Source organism: Thalassophryne amazonica, chromosome 6 (genome assembly GCF_902500255.1).
Source record: "Thalassophryne amazonica chromosome 6, fThaAma1.1, whole genome shotgun sequence".
NCBI classification, from domain to species: Eukaryota; Metazoa; Chordata; class Actinopteri; order Batrachoidiformes; family Batrachoididae; genus Thalassophryne; species Thalassophryne amazonica.
The window spans coordinates 113,858,778-113,875,452 of NC_047108.1; the positions used below are offsets into that span (position 1 = coordinate 113,858,778).

Below are 16,675 nucleotides of genomic sequence, written 5' to 3' on the forward strand. Positions count from 1 at the left end.
TTCTGTGAGGGGGGTAGAGGTGAGTGTGCTGTCAAGAGTGACGTGGTTTTGATTTTTTTTTCTCTTCCCTTCCCCTCCCTTTTTTTTCCCCCTCTTTCTTTTCCTTTCCCTTTCCTCTCTTTCCCTTTCCTTTCTCCTTCTCCTTCTCCCTCCTTCCTTTTCTTTCTTCTTCCCTCCTCCCCGAAAGGAAACTAAAACAATACCAAGTCAGTTAATGTTGAGTGGGAGGGTTGGGATTCTGCTGAGTCATTGTAGGGAGGTGAAGAATATTGCATTGTGATGAATCTGTGAGAAGATTTCTCCAATAATTAATGTTTATACGGTTTCGTGTTTTCCAGTTCATGAGGATAGTTTTCTTGGCGATGGTTTAGAGCTATGAGGACCAGTTTGAAATCTATAGTTTTTTTGGTAATTACTGAAGTGTCCCCCTAGCAAGCAGAGTGCGGGAGATAATGGGATGTGGCAGTCCAGCAAGGATGAAAGTGCCTGTGTAACCTGTTCCCAGAAGTGTCTGATGGGGGTGCAGTGCTATGTCGCATGAATGTATGTGTCTGTGCAGTTCTCTGTGCAGTGCATGCAAATTTCTGATGTGAGTCCCATTTTTGATAACCTCTCCCCCGTGTAATGTGTTCTATGCAGTGTTACTCAGTGCCTTTCTACTTTAAAAAAAAAAAAAAAAATATATATATATATAGTTTTTTTTGGGGGGGGGGGGGTTTAGAACAGTGTGGAGAAACTTGGCCTCTTTTTTTTGGAAGTCAATGAACTGGAACTCTCCATTACTTCCATTTGAATGGAAAAAGCAAAATTGACTGAGCATTATGTTAACTGTTATATAACCAGCATGAAAATTTACTTCAGCAACTCTCCAGCTGCTTCCTCCTGGACCTGCTCGGCAGAGAACATATTCCCAGCGGTGCTCGGTTTGTAGCGTGGTGACAGTAATTTAATATTCTCATCACATTTGAGTCGTGACCCCCAGGCTTGTCCCTGGCATCGGGTTTTGTGGTATCCGTTCACACCCTGCTCTCTTTCCATAAAGTTAAAGTGCCATCTGTCAGTTTTGCAGCCATCGGGCTGCTGAGTGGCAGGTGCTCCCGAATCCACCAACCACCTGGTGTGTGCACAGAAAAGCGCCCTCATATGAAGCTCACATTCAGTCAGAGATGATATTATTAAAAAAAAAAAAAAAAAAAAAGAGACAAAACATATATGTGCACACTGACATACAGTGTGTCTTTTCTCGGCCCAGTGAACAATGTGCAGATGATGGTGTTGGAAAACAGACGTGCAAGTGTCAACTGCACCGGTGCTATTGTTGTTTAAGTCACGAGGTTGCCAGGGAGTCTAATTAAAGTGTTCTGCAAGTGCTTCCTCCCACAAATACACAGCCAGAGCGAAATAAGGCGAGCAGAAAGAAACCGTTTGGGCTCTGCAGCCTCGCAGGCGCAGCACAGAATTAAGAAAGAAAATAACTCAACACGTTGTTTATCAGATGTTAGAAATGGAGTTACAGCAGAAAATAATCCAGTCATTAAATTTTAAGTTAGAATCAACATTGTGTTTTTTTTCTTCATCCATTTCATTGTCTCCTCATTCTTTATTTCTCCGTCACAGATTCTTGCAGAATATTTGATGTGATTGTCAGCAATAAGTAAAGTGACTGACAGGTTGATAATATTATATTAGTGTTTCCAAAGTTACTCAGCATGTGGAGTTGCAGCTATAAGTTTACATACACCTTGGCTACAAAACTCAAATTTTCCTGACTACACATTTTCAGGTTTAATGGAATGTAAATGGATAGAAATTCAAAGTTAATTTTGAAGTTACAGGGTGGACAATTGGAAAAAATAATAAATTGAATAATCACAATGAATGCCTATGCTTTCAAATAGGTGCTGCTTTACAGAGATAAAGTAGCATTCATCAGAATGCATACTTTCACAAGAGCCAACAATCCACTAAAGCAGCATGGAAAAAGATTTACAATCTCAATGTAACATAAAAAATAAACACCTTACGTGTTAAAAAACAGGGATGGCTAACTACCATGTTATTCTGAATATAAGATGGCCCTGATTATAATATGATTCCCCTTTTTCTAGATTTGTGTGTATTTGAAATCTAATGCTACTTACAGCACATTTTATGGCAGCTAGTTTCTTTTATAAAGCACGTACTGACGACAAGAATCTTTTCTGTTGTCTTTTTGGGCTCACCAGCTTGTATCTGTATATTTAGTCACACCATAGATGTTACGGGCATTCCAGATGAGCTTATTGCTGGGCGGGCGAGCATGCCCTGTTATGTGTCGGACGCAGCTCGGAGAACCGACCAGCGTTTGAAGGACCCAGCATGAAATAAGCAGAGCACGGTACAAAGGCTAACTGAATTAATACATAACAGTGATAATACAGAAAGGTGCGGTCTGGCGTGGTGCGCTCCCAGCAGCGCTAATGGTCCGGAGCCAGAAGCTGTTTCGGACCCAAGGACCCCGCCGACACCCCCCAGGTGGCCGCAACAACCGAGTCTGTGAAAGAAGGAACCATTATGTGAGTCCACCACTCTACACACAGAACACTTAAAGGTGTACAAACAGCAAACACTTCCTGGCTTGATTGCTGATCAGCTTCCAACCTGCAGGCATGGAACATCCAGTTCACAAACTCCACCGCAGTGGAAGCTGATACATGACTAACAAACAGCTCAATACAATAAGGTGTGAGGACACCACATTTACTGACTGTATAACTGTTAGTCACAAAATCTAACGTACCTCAGGAAGTGTGCTGACGAGCGTGAGACCTCACCCCCTCCTCTTTCACAGACCGTGCATCAAACCTGGACATTCTCAGCGTCCGCTGCTGATGAGATGGCTCCCAAGACGACGATCTCACCCGTCTGGTCACAAGGTCGAGTCTCTGGCAAATACACACTGTGCACTCCAGTCTTAAATGCCAACATGCTCCAATCCATCCAGATGCACCTCAGCTGTGAGTCCTGACGAGTCGCAGGTGATCAGGGTGAGGTCCTGACAGCCTCAGCAACACAGCCACTCAGTCCCAAATGCACGCCACCTGGGAGGAAAACAAAAAGACAAACAAACCGGCAGCCAGGCCCCCCAGCCATACAACATGCCCATTAGCATCAGCCTAGAAACGCCTGCTGTGGTGGACTGCTTTCGACTGTGTTTAGGCGGAGGAAGCCCCGTAAGGCTTGGTGCCCGGTTGTGGTACCCTGATCACACTTGCCACTGCAAACTGTGAATCGGTTCTCCCCCTTGGATTTGCCTGATGTGAATTCTCTGAGCCCACGAGTGACTTCCACTCCTGTCTCCAGGCCGAAACGCCGGACTTTAGTGATAGGGGATTCTGTTACCCACAAAGTCAGGTTACAGATGCTGGCTGACGTTAAATGTATTCCTGGGGCCAGAGCTCCCGACATTGCATCCCATCTTAGGGTGCTGACGCTGCAGAAGGGAAGACAGACTAAGGAACATGACATGAGATATAGTCACGTAGTTATTCACGTTGGCACCAATGATGTCAGGATGAAGCACTCAGAGGTCACAAAAATGGACATACAGAGGACTTGTGACCTTGCCAGAAAGATGTGTCGGCATAAATCAATCAATCAATCAATCAATTTTATTTATATAGCGCCAAATCACAACAAACAGTTGCCCCAAGGCGCTTTATATTGTAAGGCAAGGCCATACAATAATTACGTAAAAACCCCAATGGTCAAAAACGACCCCCTGTGAGCAAGCACTTGGCGACAGTGGGAAGGAAAAATTCCCTTTTAACAGGAAGAAACCTCCAGCAGAACCAGGCTCAGGGAGGGGCAGTCTTCTGCTGGGACTGGTTGGGGCTGAGGGAGAGAACCAGGAAAAAGACATGTTGTGGAGGGGAGCAGAGATCAATCACTAATGATAAATGCAGAGTGGTGCATACAGAGCAAAAAAGAGGAAAGAAACACTCAGTGCATCATGGGAACCCCCAGCAGTCTAAGTCTATAGCAGCATAACTAAGGGATGGTTCAGGGTCACCTGATCCAGCCCTAACTATAAGCTTTAGCAAAAAGGAAAGTTTTAAGCCTAATCTTAAAGTAGAGAGGGTGTCTGTCTCCCTGATCCGAATTGGGAGCTGTTCCACAGGAGAGGAGCCTGAAAGCTGAAGGCTCTGCCTCCCATTCTACTCTTACAACCCTAGGAATACAAGTAAGCCTGCAGTCTGAGAGCGAAGCGCTCTATTGGGGTGATATGGTACTATGAGGTCCCTATGATAAGATGGGACCTGATTATTCAAAACCTTATAAGTAAGAAGAAGAATTTTAAATTCTATTCTAGAATTAACAGGAAGCCAATGAAGAGAGGCCAATATGGGTGAGATATGCTCTCTCCTTCTAGTCCCAGTTAGTACTCTAGCTGCAGCACTTTTGAATTAACTGAAGGCTTTTCAGGGAACTTTTAGGACAACCTGATAATAATGAATTACAATAGTCCAGCCTAGAGGAAATAAATGCATGAATTAGTTTTTCAGCATCACTCTGAGACAAGACCTTTCTAATTTTAGAGATATTGCGTAAATGCAAAAAAGCAATTAATAGTCTCTGGTCCCCTCCCCTCCCGGGGTACAGATAAGGCATTTAGCAGGCTGACATCGTTAAATAGGTGGCTGGCGCAGTTTTGTAGACAGGAAGGCTTTAGCTTTATTGATAACTGGCCTTTGTTCTGGGGCTGCTGTGGCTTGCTGATGCCGGACGGCCTCCACCCTACTGGGGAAGGCGCCGCCATCTTGTCTGCGAACATAGATAGAGCTCTACAGGGAGGGTAACATTAGGAATTTACAGCAGGCCACGGCACAGATGATTAGAGACCCTGCAAAGCTTATGACAAATGTGGGTGTGGAATCCATTAGCTTAGTGGGGAAAATTAGTGCAGAAAATCCACTATGGTGATAGTGCCGTTTATCTGCCAGGGAGGGAAATTCAACAAGTTGAGACTGTGGCCTGCTTCCATAGACGTGTCCATAAAAATCATAGAGGGATGTGCTTTGCATACTTAATACCCATTACTACAATGGATGATGTTGAAATTGAGGATGGCCAAATGGTTGTTCCAGCAATATCAAAGATTTTGTGTCTGCTACCTACAACTTGTGTGGAATGTCTCAAACCTAAACCTACTTCTAGGCATCTTATATATGCTACTCTGGAACCACCCCTAAACCCAAACAGTTCAACTGTCAACCCCACTGAGGTCCTTAGTCTGGGTCTCATTAGCATAAGATCACTATCCTCAAAATCACTGTTGATTAATGATCTAATTATTGATCATCACTTAGATATGATTGGGTTATGTGAAACCTGGCTTAAACCTACAGCTGTCCTCCCCTTAAATGAGGCCTGCCCACTAGCATATACATTTAGTCACGTCCCTCGTGATGCGAAGCAAGGCAGGGGTGTTGCTCTTATTTATAAATCTAGGTTTAGCTTATTAGCTGTTGGGGGTCACAAATATAACTCATGTGACCATCTGATTCTCCGCTCTGCTCAAGCTATTATGCATTGCCAAGGTCAGAAGAATAACAAATCAGCCGTATTACTTTGTCACTGTATATAGGCCTCCTGGCCCATATTCTAAATTCTTAGATGAATTTGGTGCGTTCATCTCTAATTTGTCAACTAGTGCAGATGACATTCTGATCATTGGTGACTTTAATGTTCATATAAATAAGCCTTCTGATCCTCTCTGCAAATCATTTATGGAAATTGTGGATACATTAGGATTTCGGCACTTCATTTGGGACTCGACGCACATTAGTGGAAATACCCTGGATTTGGTTCTCGCACGTGGTATTGCTGTCACAAATATTGACATCATGCCTTTGACATCAGTGGTCTCTGATCACTCACTTATTAAGTTTACAGTTTCGCTGCCGTGTTTAGTGGAACAACAACCTTATGTATCACTATGGTGATGCATCAACTCCTCAACTAAGACTGAATTTGAAGCTAGACTGCCTGATGTCTTAGGTTCACATTTGGCAAATACCCAGTCAGTAGACAGTCTTGTGGATAGTTTAAACTCAGTGCTCAAAACTACACTCGACATGATTGCACCACCTGTGTTAAAACTGCACTCCCCCAAAACACAGTCACCTTGGTTCAATGATTACTTGCGTGACTACAAACATAAGGCTAGAGGTCTAGAACGGAAATGGCGTAGTTCAAAATTAGAAGTATTCCACCTTGCGTGGCGTGATGCTATCTTAGACTATAAGCATGCATTACTGGCTACAAAGCAGACCTATTATTCTGATTTGATCAACAAAAACAAGCATAACTCAAAGTTCTTGTTCGTCATGGTGGCAACACGTATTCATGGATAACCACCTGTAGTTCACTCTCCTTTTACAGCACAAGATTTCCTGGATTACATTGAGAAGAAAATAGAAGACATTAGGTTAAACATATCCCAGCATGCCTTAACCCAGCCACTACACCCTCTACAGCCACTCTTGAGCTGGCCGCCATTACTGAGGTATTACCTAGATTTACAGAATTTGAGAGTATCTCTCTAGGTATGTTGATGAAACTCGTAATTCAACAAAAAGCACAACCTGTTAATTTTATTCTAAAACTGTTTAAGGACCTGTGGCCCATTCTTAGGCCGACTGTGCTGGAAACTATTAATCTTTCTTAACTTCTGGATCTGTTCCTAAATGTTTCAAATCTGCAGTGATTTAACCATTACTTAAGAAACTTAATATCAAATCTATCATTTTGCTCTAAAATTCTGGAAAAAAGTGGTGTCATGGCAGCTCGTGGACTGTCTTACTGAGAATAATCTCTTTGAGCCACTGCAGTCTGCTTTTAGAAAATATCATTCCACAGAGACAGCTCTCACTAAAGTGGTAAATGAGTTTCTGCTTGCCACGGATTCGGACACCACTACAGTTCTAGTGCTGTTAGATCTCAGTGCTGCATTTGATACAGTGGATCATCATATTCTACTTGATAGGCTGGAAAATCACTTTGGGATTACTGGGCGTGCCCTTGCATAGTTGATGTCATACTTGACCAGTCGTTCTCACTGTTTTGTACAGTGACACTACGTCTAATCTTAGTGACATGAAATTTGGGGTTCCACAGGGGTCTGTCTTAGGCCCCCTGCTTTTCTCCCTTTATACACATGTAGCACCACTTGGGCACATATTACAGCGTTTTGGATTTATCTTTCACTGCTATGCTGATGATACTCAGTTATACGTGCCAATAACTGCTGGTAATCTCGTACACATAAAATCCTTAAAAGATTGCCTTGCATCAGTGAGAAGATGGATGTCTATAAACTTCCTACTTTTAAACTCTGATAAGACTGAAATGATGGTTCTTGGTCCAGTGAGACATCGGCATCAATTTGACCAGTTAACGCTCAGCCTAGGCTCGTGTGTCATACATTGCACTGACAAAGTGAGGAACCTTGGGGTAATTTTTTATCCTACATTGTCCTTTGACCTCCACATTAGAAACATTAGGAGGACTGCTTTCTTCCACCTGCAAAATATAGCGAAGGTTCCTCCCATCCTGTCTATGGCTCATGCTGAGACCCTGATCCATGTGTTTATCTCTTCTAGATTGAACTACTGCAGTGTTCTATTTTCTGGTTTACCGCAGTCCAGTATCTCCAATTGGTTCAAAATGCTGCAGCCAGACTTTTGACACAAAGCAGAAAGTTCGACCATATTACACCCATTTTGGCATCCCTTCACTGGCTTCCTATCCCAGTGAGATCAGATTTTAAGGTTCTGCTACTCGTCTATAAAATTGTTCACGGACTGGGACCTCCCTACTTAGCTGACCTAATTAAACCTTACTTACCGGCCCAGGCTTTGTGTTCTCAGGGTGCAAGACTACATTGTGTCCCTAGGGTGACTAAGAAGTCTGCGGGTCATAGAGCTTTCTCTTATTGTGCCCTGTTCTGTAGAATGATCTCCCTGCGTCAATAAAACAGTCAGATTCTGTAGAGACTTTCAAGTCCAGACTTAAGATGCACTTATTTTCCCTTTCGTATGGTTAGCATACTGGCATAGTATAGTTTCTACGCTTTTTACTCTTTAATTCATTTTATTAGGAAACGGAGTGTGCCACGGCCTCAACTTTACCTAAATTCTGGGTCTTTTAGTGAAGCTTAGGGCTAGTGGCCGGTGATCACCTTAGCATTTCCTGTTTTTCTTGTTGTTTAATGCTGGCAAATTAATACCAGAGAAATTGCAGAAGACGTGGACATCAGCACTTTTTCGGCACATTGAGACAGACGTGCGCAGGAATTCGCGCGTCGGGAAGGAGCCGCATGGCGCAAAGCAACGCCGTTGCTTAGATGTTGTTTGATTACTTTTATTTATCACCATGAACCTAAAGTGTGCATCAGAACATCTTCACAGCTGCTGGTTAACCTAACTTTGAGCCATGTTGTTTCTGGATAATAGTTGTGTCTCTCTGTCATGCAGCAATGAAAACTAAATTTAGGGGCTGCGCATTCACCAATATTTGTTTGATATATATGAATGTGAATGTAGGACAACCCCATTTTTTATGTATTAAATGAAGAAAAAACATGTCTTATATTCAGAACAATCGAGTACTTGAGAGGTGTATGTTTACTGTTGTAGTAACAACTGTAGGACATTATTTGTACTGCAAGTGTAAATGTTAATTGTTTATCAGTCTACTTTTTTCTTTGTGTGTTTTCTTCAGATTGTTGGAGAGGAGGAGCAGAAACAGTTTGATGAGGGTAAGGTACGATATCTCCAGAGAAAAACAAAGAGGCTTGCAGGCGGGGAGCGCCTGCAGTGACACCACTGCCCATCGAAGCTGGACACCGGCATCAACACCACATCTACGTGACCCGGCACGTACTGTATGAAGCAAACAGATGCAGTATTTAACAGTCCTTAAATATAGCTTCCTCCTAAGGCGTAATCCTGCACTTAATCTTATCTTGTGCTGCACACCAAAGTGTCATTTAGAGTTGCAAGATATTTTGTAAACAGTTTGTTCGTGTGATGACGTAGCAGCCTATGTGCACTCCTGAATGTAGATATTATATTTTCCATGATGTATGAAGATTTCCTGGTCAGGATCTGTGCAGAGCCACAGAAAAAGTGATGAATAAGTGAATGAAATAATGGTGAATTAAAGATCCGAGTGTGACTCTGGAGCTCTGGCCTCGTGTCCTTGTTGCTTTGATGATGTGATGATGTCATTGTCATGGGCATGCCTTGGCACAGAGGGCACACGCTATCCATTTTTTGAGTACTGTGTCTTTCATGGAGAAATCGGCAGCGCTCGGGGAGCTTTGACTCAGCTCGCGTCTCTCCCACGCCCACCCTTCCCCCCCATCATCTCTGCTCTTCAGCTCGGCATTCGCTCTGCCTCGCCATGCTGTCTTTTACCTCACACTCACCATTACTGTTCTCATCTATCTCCATTCTTGTGCTTTGTCACATTTGTGCTTCCCTCATTCACTCAGCTGGTCTTTCCTTCAGTCCTGCTCCTGCCTCACGTGAATGAGAGTTAAACTGACTACACTGTAAAAGACAGAACTCAGGAGAGGATATGTCAATTTAAAGTGCATCAGTGTCTTTTGTAAAGCTGTTCAGATATAAAGAAGGATTTATTTGATGCTTCTGGACCTAAAGTGCAGTCAGACTTGAATCAGGCTGACCAGGATGGAGCGGGAGATTTTACTTTGTGCAGCAAATGGAAAAACTCATTTGAGATTAGATCCAAGCAGTGGGATGATTTCACTGTATGATATAATGAGCCACACACACACACACACACACACACACACACACACACACACACACACACACACACACACACACACACACACACACACACACACACACATGCTGACTGTACCACTACAAGCTAAGGCAGAAGGATAAGAAGAAGGAGGAGGATCTCAGGAACAAGCTGCCAAATGTAGGATGCTACCAGGTTGAGATAAAACCAGGTGTTATAAAAGTCAATATGAAATGAGTGTTAAATTTATTAAACTCGATCTCGAACCCCAAATCTGGAAAAGCTGGGTCAATATGGTCACTAAGGTTCACTCTGGGTCATCACAACAGATCCGAGGTGGATCTGCATGTTGATTTGGCACAGGTTTTACACCGGATGCCCTTCCTGACACAATTCCACATACATGGTGAATGGACATGGGTCAAAAAAGGCCAAAATGTGCAAAATAAAAACAGTGAAGAGCCGGTGGATGGGAATGCCTTCTGTTAGCGTTTATTTCCAGGTTCTGATTGGAAACTCGGTCAGAGCCTTTGGTGCTGCTTATGGATGTTGATTGTAACTTTCTATGTAGGTTTTTGACATACCGGCTCATGGATGACTGTCCACATGAATCAAAATGCTGGAATGGTTGTTGGAAGTATGAGTATGTGTGTATTTACTCAGTGTTTGATATTGATGTTGCCTGAGTGCTCCAAGCTCCTTGAAGAGTTTTTATGCCTAAAAAAACTTGTCCGATGCCGATAACATTATACCTGCTAGCACAGACTAACACTGCCTTTACCACCTCCACTGTAAAAAAAAAAAAAAACTCCTCCTGATCTATCGGAAGCTGTTATCCTGGATTCATTTTGCGGAGAAACGCAGCAGCGTGTTTCAAAAGTGTATTTATGCTCTGCTTCACTTCAAATACACACCAGGTCTAAATATAAAATAACGAAGATTGAAACAGACACAAATGAAAAGTATTTCTTTATGCTGAGTGAGCAAAATTCAAGTTAACACAAGCAACCAGGGGTGGCTGAGCAGGAGAGGGTGCTAGACCACCACCCCATCAAAAATTCAAAACAGGAAAAAAGAGGACAACGCAAAAAAGAAGTAAGAAGAAATCACACGTACATAAGTATTCATGGCCTTTGCTGTGAAGCTCAAAATTGGGCTCAGGTGCCTCCTGTTTTCACTGATCATCCTTGAGGCATTTCTACAGCTTAACTGGAGTCCACCTGGAGTAAATACAGTTGACTGGACATGATTTGGAAAGACACACACCTGTCTACATATAAGGTCCCACAGTTGACAGTGCGTGTCAGAGCACAAACCAAGCATGAAGTCAAAGGAATTGTCTGTTGACCTCTGAGACAGGATTGTCTTGAGGCACAAATCTGGGGAAGGATACAGAAACATTTCTGCCGCTTTGAAGGTCCCAATGAACACAGTGGCTTCCATCATCTGTAAGTGGAAGTAGTTCAGATCCAACAGGACTCTTCCAGAAGGACAACTATCTCTGCAGCAATCCACCAATCAGGCCTGTATGGTAGTGTGGCCAGACAGAAGCCACTCTTTAGGAAAAGGCACATGGCAGCCCACCTGGAGTTTGACAAAAGGCACCTGAAGGATTCTCAGACCAGGAGAAACAAAATTCTCTGATCTGATGAGGCAAATATTGACCTCTTTGGTGTGAATGCCAGGCGTTATGTTTAGAGGAAACCAGGCACCATCCCTACAGTGAAGCATGGTGGTGGCAGCATCATGCTGTGGGGATGTTTTCCAGCAGCAGGAACTGGGAGTAGAGAAGCTTGAATCTTGAATCTAGAATTCTTGCTCTGGTAGTCCGACTTCTGAACAACAGAAGCCAGCAAAAGCTGGAGTTTTAAACCTAACCAGACCCCTCCTCCCAAAAGGCAAACTGTTATTGGCTAGTGACTAACAATTGCTCTAATTACCACCTATTGTGCTCTAGTTAGCACCCTCTTAATGACAGCGTAGCTGTTCCTCCTAACGATGGGACTGACGCCTCTCCTGACGACATGAATGACTCATTACCATGAACAAAAGACTGAAACTGCTTAAGCCCCTTTCAGACCGGGGCTGCTTCGAGTTGCATCGGGCGTTGTCATGACAACGTGACTTGGAAGCAACCCAATGCAGAGACGATGCAGCTCGATGCCACAACAACGCGAGGGGCACAAAGGACAAAGCAAATCGGACGCCAAAAATTTAACATGTTTAATTTTTGTGTCCTGTCCTCAACACAGAAGGAAGTGTTTCAACGCAAGTCAAGGCAAAGCAATGTTACTCGACGTGACTGGAAGCCACACACTCACAATACAACGTTACCCGACGCCAATTTACGATTCCTGCTGTGTTCCATTGTTCCCGCAGTATAAATCAGGCAGGATAGTTTTTATACTGTGTACACAATGCAGTAAAACTACATGCTCAAAAGAGCACAGAAAAAAAAATGCTGCTGATTGCAGCTTTTGCTGCAGCTCCTCGCTCTTCTCTCACAAATGTATTAAATAACGTCCATAAAGGTCCTGCTCACAGACTGATTGCCAGAGACAGGACATGTCCACATCAAGTATAACTCAGACATCTCCACATTTACTCACAGACGTTTCGACGTTCCCTGCCAGAGCCCAGACCTGAATCTAACTGAACATCTCTGTAGAGATCTGAAAATGGCTGTGCACCAACGCTCCCCATCCAACCTGATGGAGCTTGAGAGGTGCGGCAAAGGCGAATGGACCAAACTGCCCAAAGATAGGTGCATCAACCTTGTAGCATCATATTCAAGAAGACTTGAGGCTGGAATTGCTGCCAAAGGAGCATCAACATAGTATTAAGCAAAGGCTGTGAATACTTATGGACAATTGATTTCTTAGTTTTTAATTATTTGTAATAAATTTGCAACAACAAAAAAACTTCATCATGTTGTCATTATAGGGTGTTGTGATTAGAATTTTGAGGGGGGAAAATGAATTTCATCCATTTTGGAATAAGATGTGGAAAAAGTGAAGTGTTGTGAATACTTTCCAGATGCACTGTAATAACACACTGTAAAGGACCGCCTGAACAGTTTATAGCTGTGATTGTTAAAAATATTGAATAATTAATGTCATAATAGTCTGTCTCTCCCTCTCTTTGTGTGTGTGAGAGAGTTAGTAAGGTTGCTGTATTTGGCTTCACATATACACTCATTTGCCATTTTATTAGGTACGCCTAGTGAAATGTGTTGCAGCCCTGCAGCAAATCGCCTGTCATAAATGAAACTCAGCCCTCTTAAAAATCAATACCGAGCAAATATTTTCCCGTCCTTTTGGTTAAATTAAAACCCAATTCCAATGAAGTTGGGACGTTGTATAAAATGTAATAAAACAGAATACAATGATTTGCAAATCCTCTTCAACTTATATTAATTGAATACACCACAAAGAAGATATTTAATGTTCAGACTTATAAACTTTATTGTTTTGTGCAAATATTTTCTCATTTTGAAATGAATGCCTGCAACACGTTTCAAAAAAGCTGGGACAGTGGTATGTTTACCACTGTGTTACATCACCTTTCCTTCTAACAACACTTAATAAGCATTTGGGAACTGAGGACACTAATTCTTGAAGCTTTGTAGGTGGAATTCTTCCCATTCTGCTTGAAGTACAACTTCAGTTGTTCAACAGTCCGGGGTCTCTGTTGTCGTATTTTGCACTTCATAATGCGCCACACATTTCAATGGGCGACAGGTCTGGACTGCAGGCAGGCCAGTCTAGTACCCGCACTCTTTTACTATGAAGCCACGCTGTTGTAACATGTGCAGAATGTGGCTTGGCATTGTCTTGCTGAAATAAGCAGGGACGTTCCTGAAAAAGACGTTGCTTGGGTGGCAGCATGTGTTGCTCCAAACCTGGATGTACCTTTCAGCACTGATGGTGCCATCACAGATGTGTAAGTTGCCCATGCATGGGCACTAACACACCCCCATACCATCACAGATGCTGGCTTTTGAACTTTGCGCTGGTAAAATCTGGATGGTCTTTTTCTTCTTTTGTCCAGAGGACACAACGTCCATGATTTCCATAACAATTTGAAATATGGACTCATCAGTCCACAGCACACTTTTCCACTTTACATCTGTCCACTTTCAAATGAGCTCGGTCCAGAGAACGTGGCGGCGTTTTCTGGATGTGTTGATGTATGGCTTTCACTTTGCATGGTAATTTTTCAATTTCAATTTATTTTCATTCATATAGCGCCAATCAGAACAGAGTTGCCTCAAGGTGCTTCAACACAAGTAAGGTCTAACCTTACTAACCCCCAGAGCAATAGTGGTAAGGAAAAGTACCTTTTGAGGAAGAAACCTCAAGCAGACCAGACTCAAAGGGGTGACCCTCTGCTTGGGCCATGCTACAGACACAAATTACAGAACAATTCACAAAACAAATTACCGGAAATGTTGTTGGTGCACAGGCAGGAGGGTTGCCAGCACAAATACAACTCTCATCTCTGGATGGAGCTGCCCTTAAACAGAGAGGAAAACAGAATCAGGCATCAAAAGACAAGAAATACTGTACAATTTCTTAGCATAAACAACAAGAAAAACAGGAAATACTAAAGTGATTGCCAGTGACAAGCCCTAAGCTTCACTAAAAGACCCAAAAATTTAGCTAAAGTTGAGGCCGTGGCACGCTCCATTTCCTGATAAAATGAATTAAAAGAGTGAAAAGCGCAGAACTATACAATGCCAGTATGCTAGCCATATGAAAGGGAAAATAAGTGGCTACTGTCTTCTTTGTCTGGACTTGGAAAGTCTCCACAGAGTCCTGACTGTTTATGATGCCAGGGAAGCCTCATTCAAAGGGGCACAATAAGAGAAAGCGCTATGGACCTGCAGACTTCTTTTTCCCCATAGGGACACAAATAGTCCTGCACCCTAAGAACGCCAAAGCCCAGGCTGGTACGTAAGGTGTTAAATTAGGTCAGCCTAATTAGGGAGGTGCCAGTCCGTGAACAGTTTATAGACTAAGTAGCAGAACCTTAAAATCTGATCTCACTGGGACAGGAAAGCCAGTGAAGGGATGCCAAATTGGTGTAATGTGGTAGAACTTTCGCTTCATGTCAAAAGTCTGGCTGCAGCATTTGAACCAATTGGAATGCCCTAATGCTAGACTGCGGTAAACCGAAAATAGAACATGCAGTAGTCCAATCTAGAAGAGATAAACGCATGGATCAGGGTCTCAGCATCAGCCATAGACAGGATGGGACGAACCTTCGCTATATTTTGCAGGTGGAAGAAAGCAGTCCTCCTAATATTTCTAATGTGGAGGTCAAAGGACAATGTAGGATCAAAAATTACCCCAAGGTTCCTCACTTTGTGAGTGTGATGTATGACACACGAGCCTAGGCTGAGCGTTAACTGGTCAAATTGATGCTGATGTCTCGCTGGACCAAGGACCATCATTTCAGTCTTATCAGAGTTTAAAAGTAGGAAGTTTCTAGACATCCAACTTCTCACTGATGCAAGGCAATCTTCTAAGGATTTTATGTGAACGAGATTACCAGTAGTTATCGGCACGTATAACTGAGTATCATCAGCATAGCAGTGAAAGGTAATCCCAAAACGCCGTAATATGTGCCCAAGGGGTGCTACATGTGTATAAAGGGAGAAAAGCAGGGGGCCTAAGACGGTCCCCTGTGGAACCCCAAATTTCATGTCACTAAGGTTAGAGGTAGTGTTACTGTACAAAACACAGTGAGAACGACTGGTCAAGTATGATGTCAGCCATGCAAGGGCACTCCCAGTAATCCCAAAATGATTTTCCAGCCTATCAAGTAGAATATGATGATCCACGGTATCAAATGCAGCACGGAGATCTAACAGCACCAGAACCATAGTGGTGTCCGAATCCATTATAAGCAGAAGATCATTCACCACTTTAGTGAGAGCCATCTCTATGGAATGGTAGAGTTTTAACTTGCACTTGTAGATGTAACAACGAACTGTGTTAACTGACAATGGTTTTCTGAAGATCCTTTACGCAATGATTTCAGTTTTTAATGCAGTGCTGCCTGAGGGATCAAAGGTCACGGCCATTCAGTGTTGGTTTTTGGCCTTGCCGCTTACAAATTTTTCCAGATTCTCTGAATGTTCTGATTGTATTATGGACTGTAGATGAAGAAATCCATAAATTCCTTGCAATTGAAGACTGAGAAACATTGTTCTTAAACTGTTGGACTATTTTTCCACACAGTTCTTCACAAAGTGGTGATACTCGCCCCATCTTTGCTTGTGAACGGGTGCACTTTTGGGGATGCTCCGTTTATACCCAATCATGACACTCTCTAGTGTCCTCAGTTTTCTCAAACACTTATTGAGTGTTGTTAGAAGGAAAGGTGATGTAACACAGTGGTGAACATACCACTGTCCCAGCTTTTTTGAAACGTGTTGCAGGCATCCATTTCAAAAGGAGCAAATATTTGCACAACAACAATAAAGTTTATCAGTTTGAACATTAAATATCTTGTCTTTGTGGTGTATTCAATTCAATATTGGTTGAAGAGGATTTGCAAATCATTGTATTCTGTTTTATTTATGTTTTACACAAAGTCCCAACTTCATTGGAATTGGGGTTGTAAATGTTCACATAAACCCCAGGGGTATAAGGCTGGACCTGACTCGTGTGAAGCAACACAAGGCAGCGTTGTTATGATTTGGAGCTATATAAATAAAATAAACTGAAATAAACTGTGAGCAAGAAAAGAAAACTAAATGTCTGAAAATGCGTCTTTGTGTGGATTTTCATTTCTCCTGATGTTGTTTTCCTCAGACAGGAACTTTCTGTTGGTTCCTCCCGCACAGCATGCG

General features: G+C 42.8%; 1 protein-coding gene across 1 annotated transcript in view; it reads left to right on the forward strand.

The window, feature by feature from the left end:
• acot7 (acyl-CoA thioesterase 7) overlaps positions 1-9,030 on the forward strand; it is a 207,699-nt gene extending 198,669 nt beyond the window's left edge. Inside the window, exon 9 of the mRNA XM_034173174.1 lies at positions 8,764-9,030. Within this exon, the coding sequence (XP_034029065.1) occupies positions 8,764-8,862 (99 nt within the window). The 3' untranslated portion in view covers positions 8,863-9,030. The remainder of the gene's footprint in view (positions 1-8,763) is intronic.
• The last annotated feature ends 7,645 nt before the right edge of the window (positions 9,031-16,675 follow it).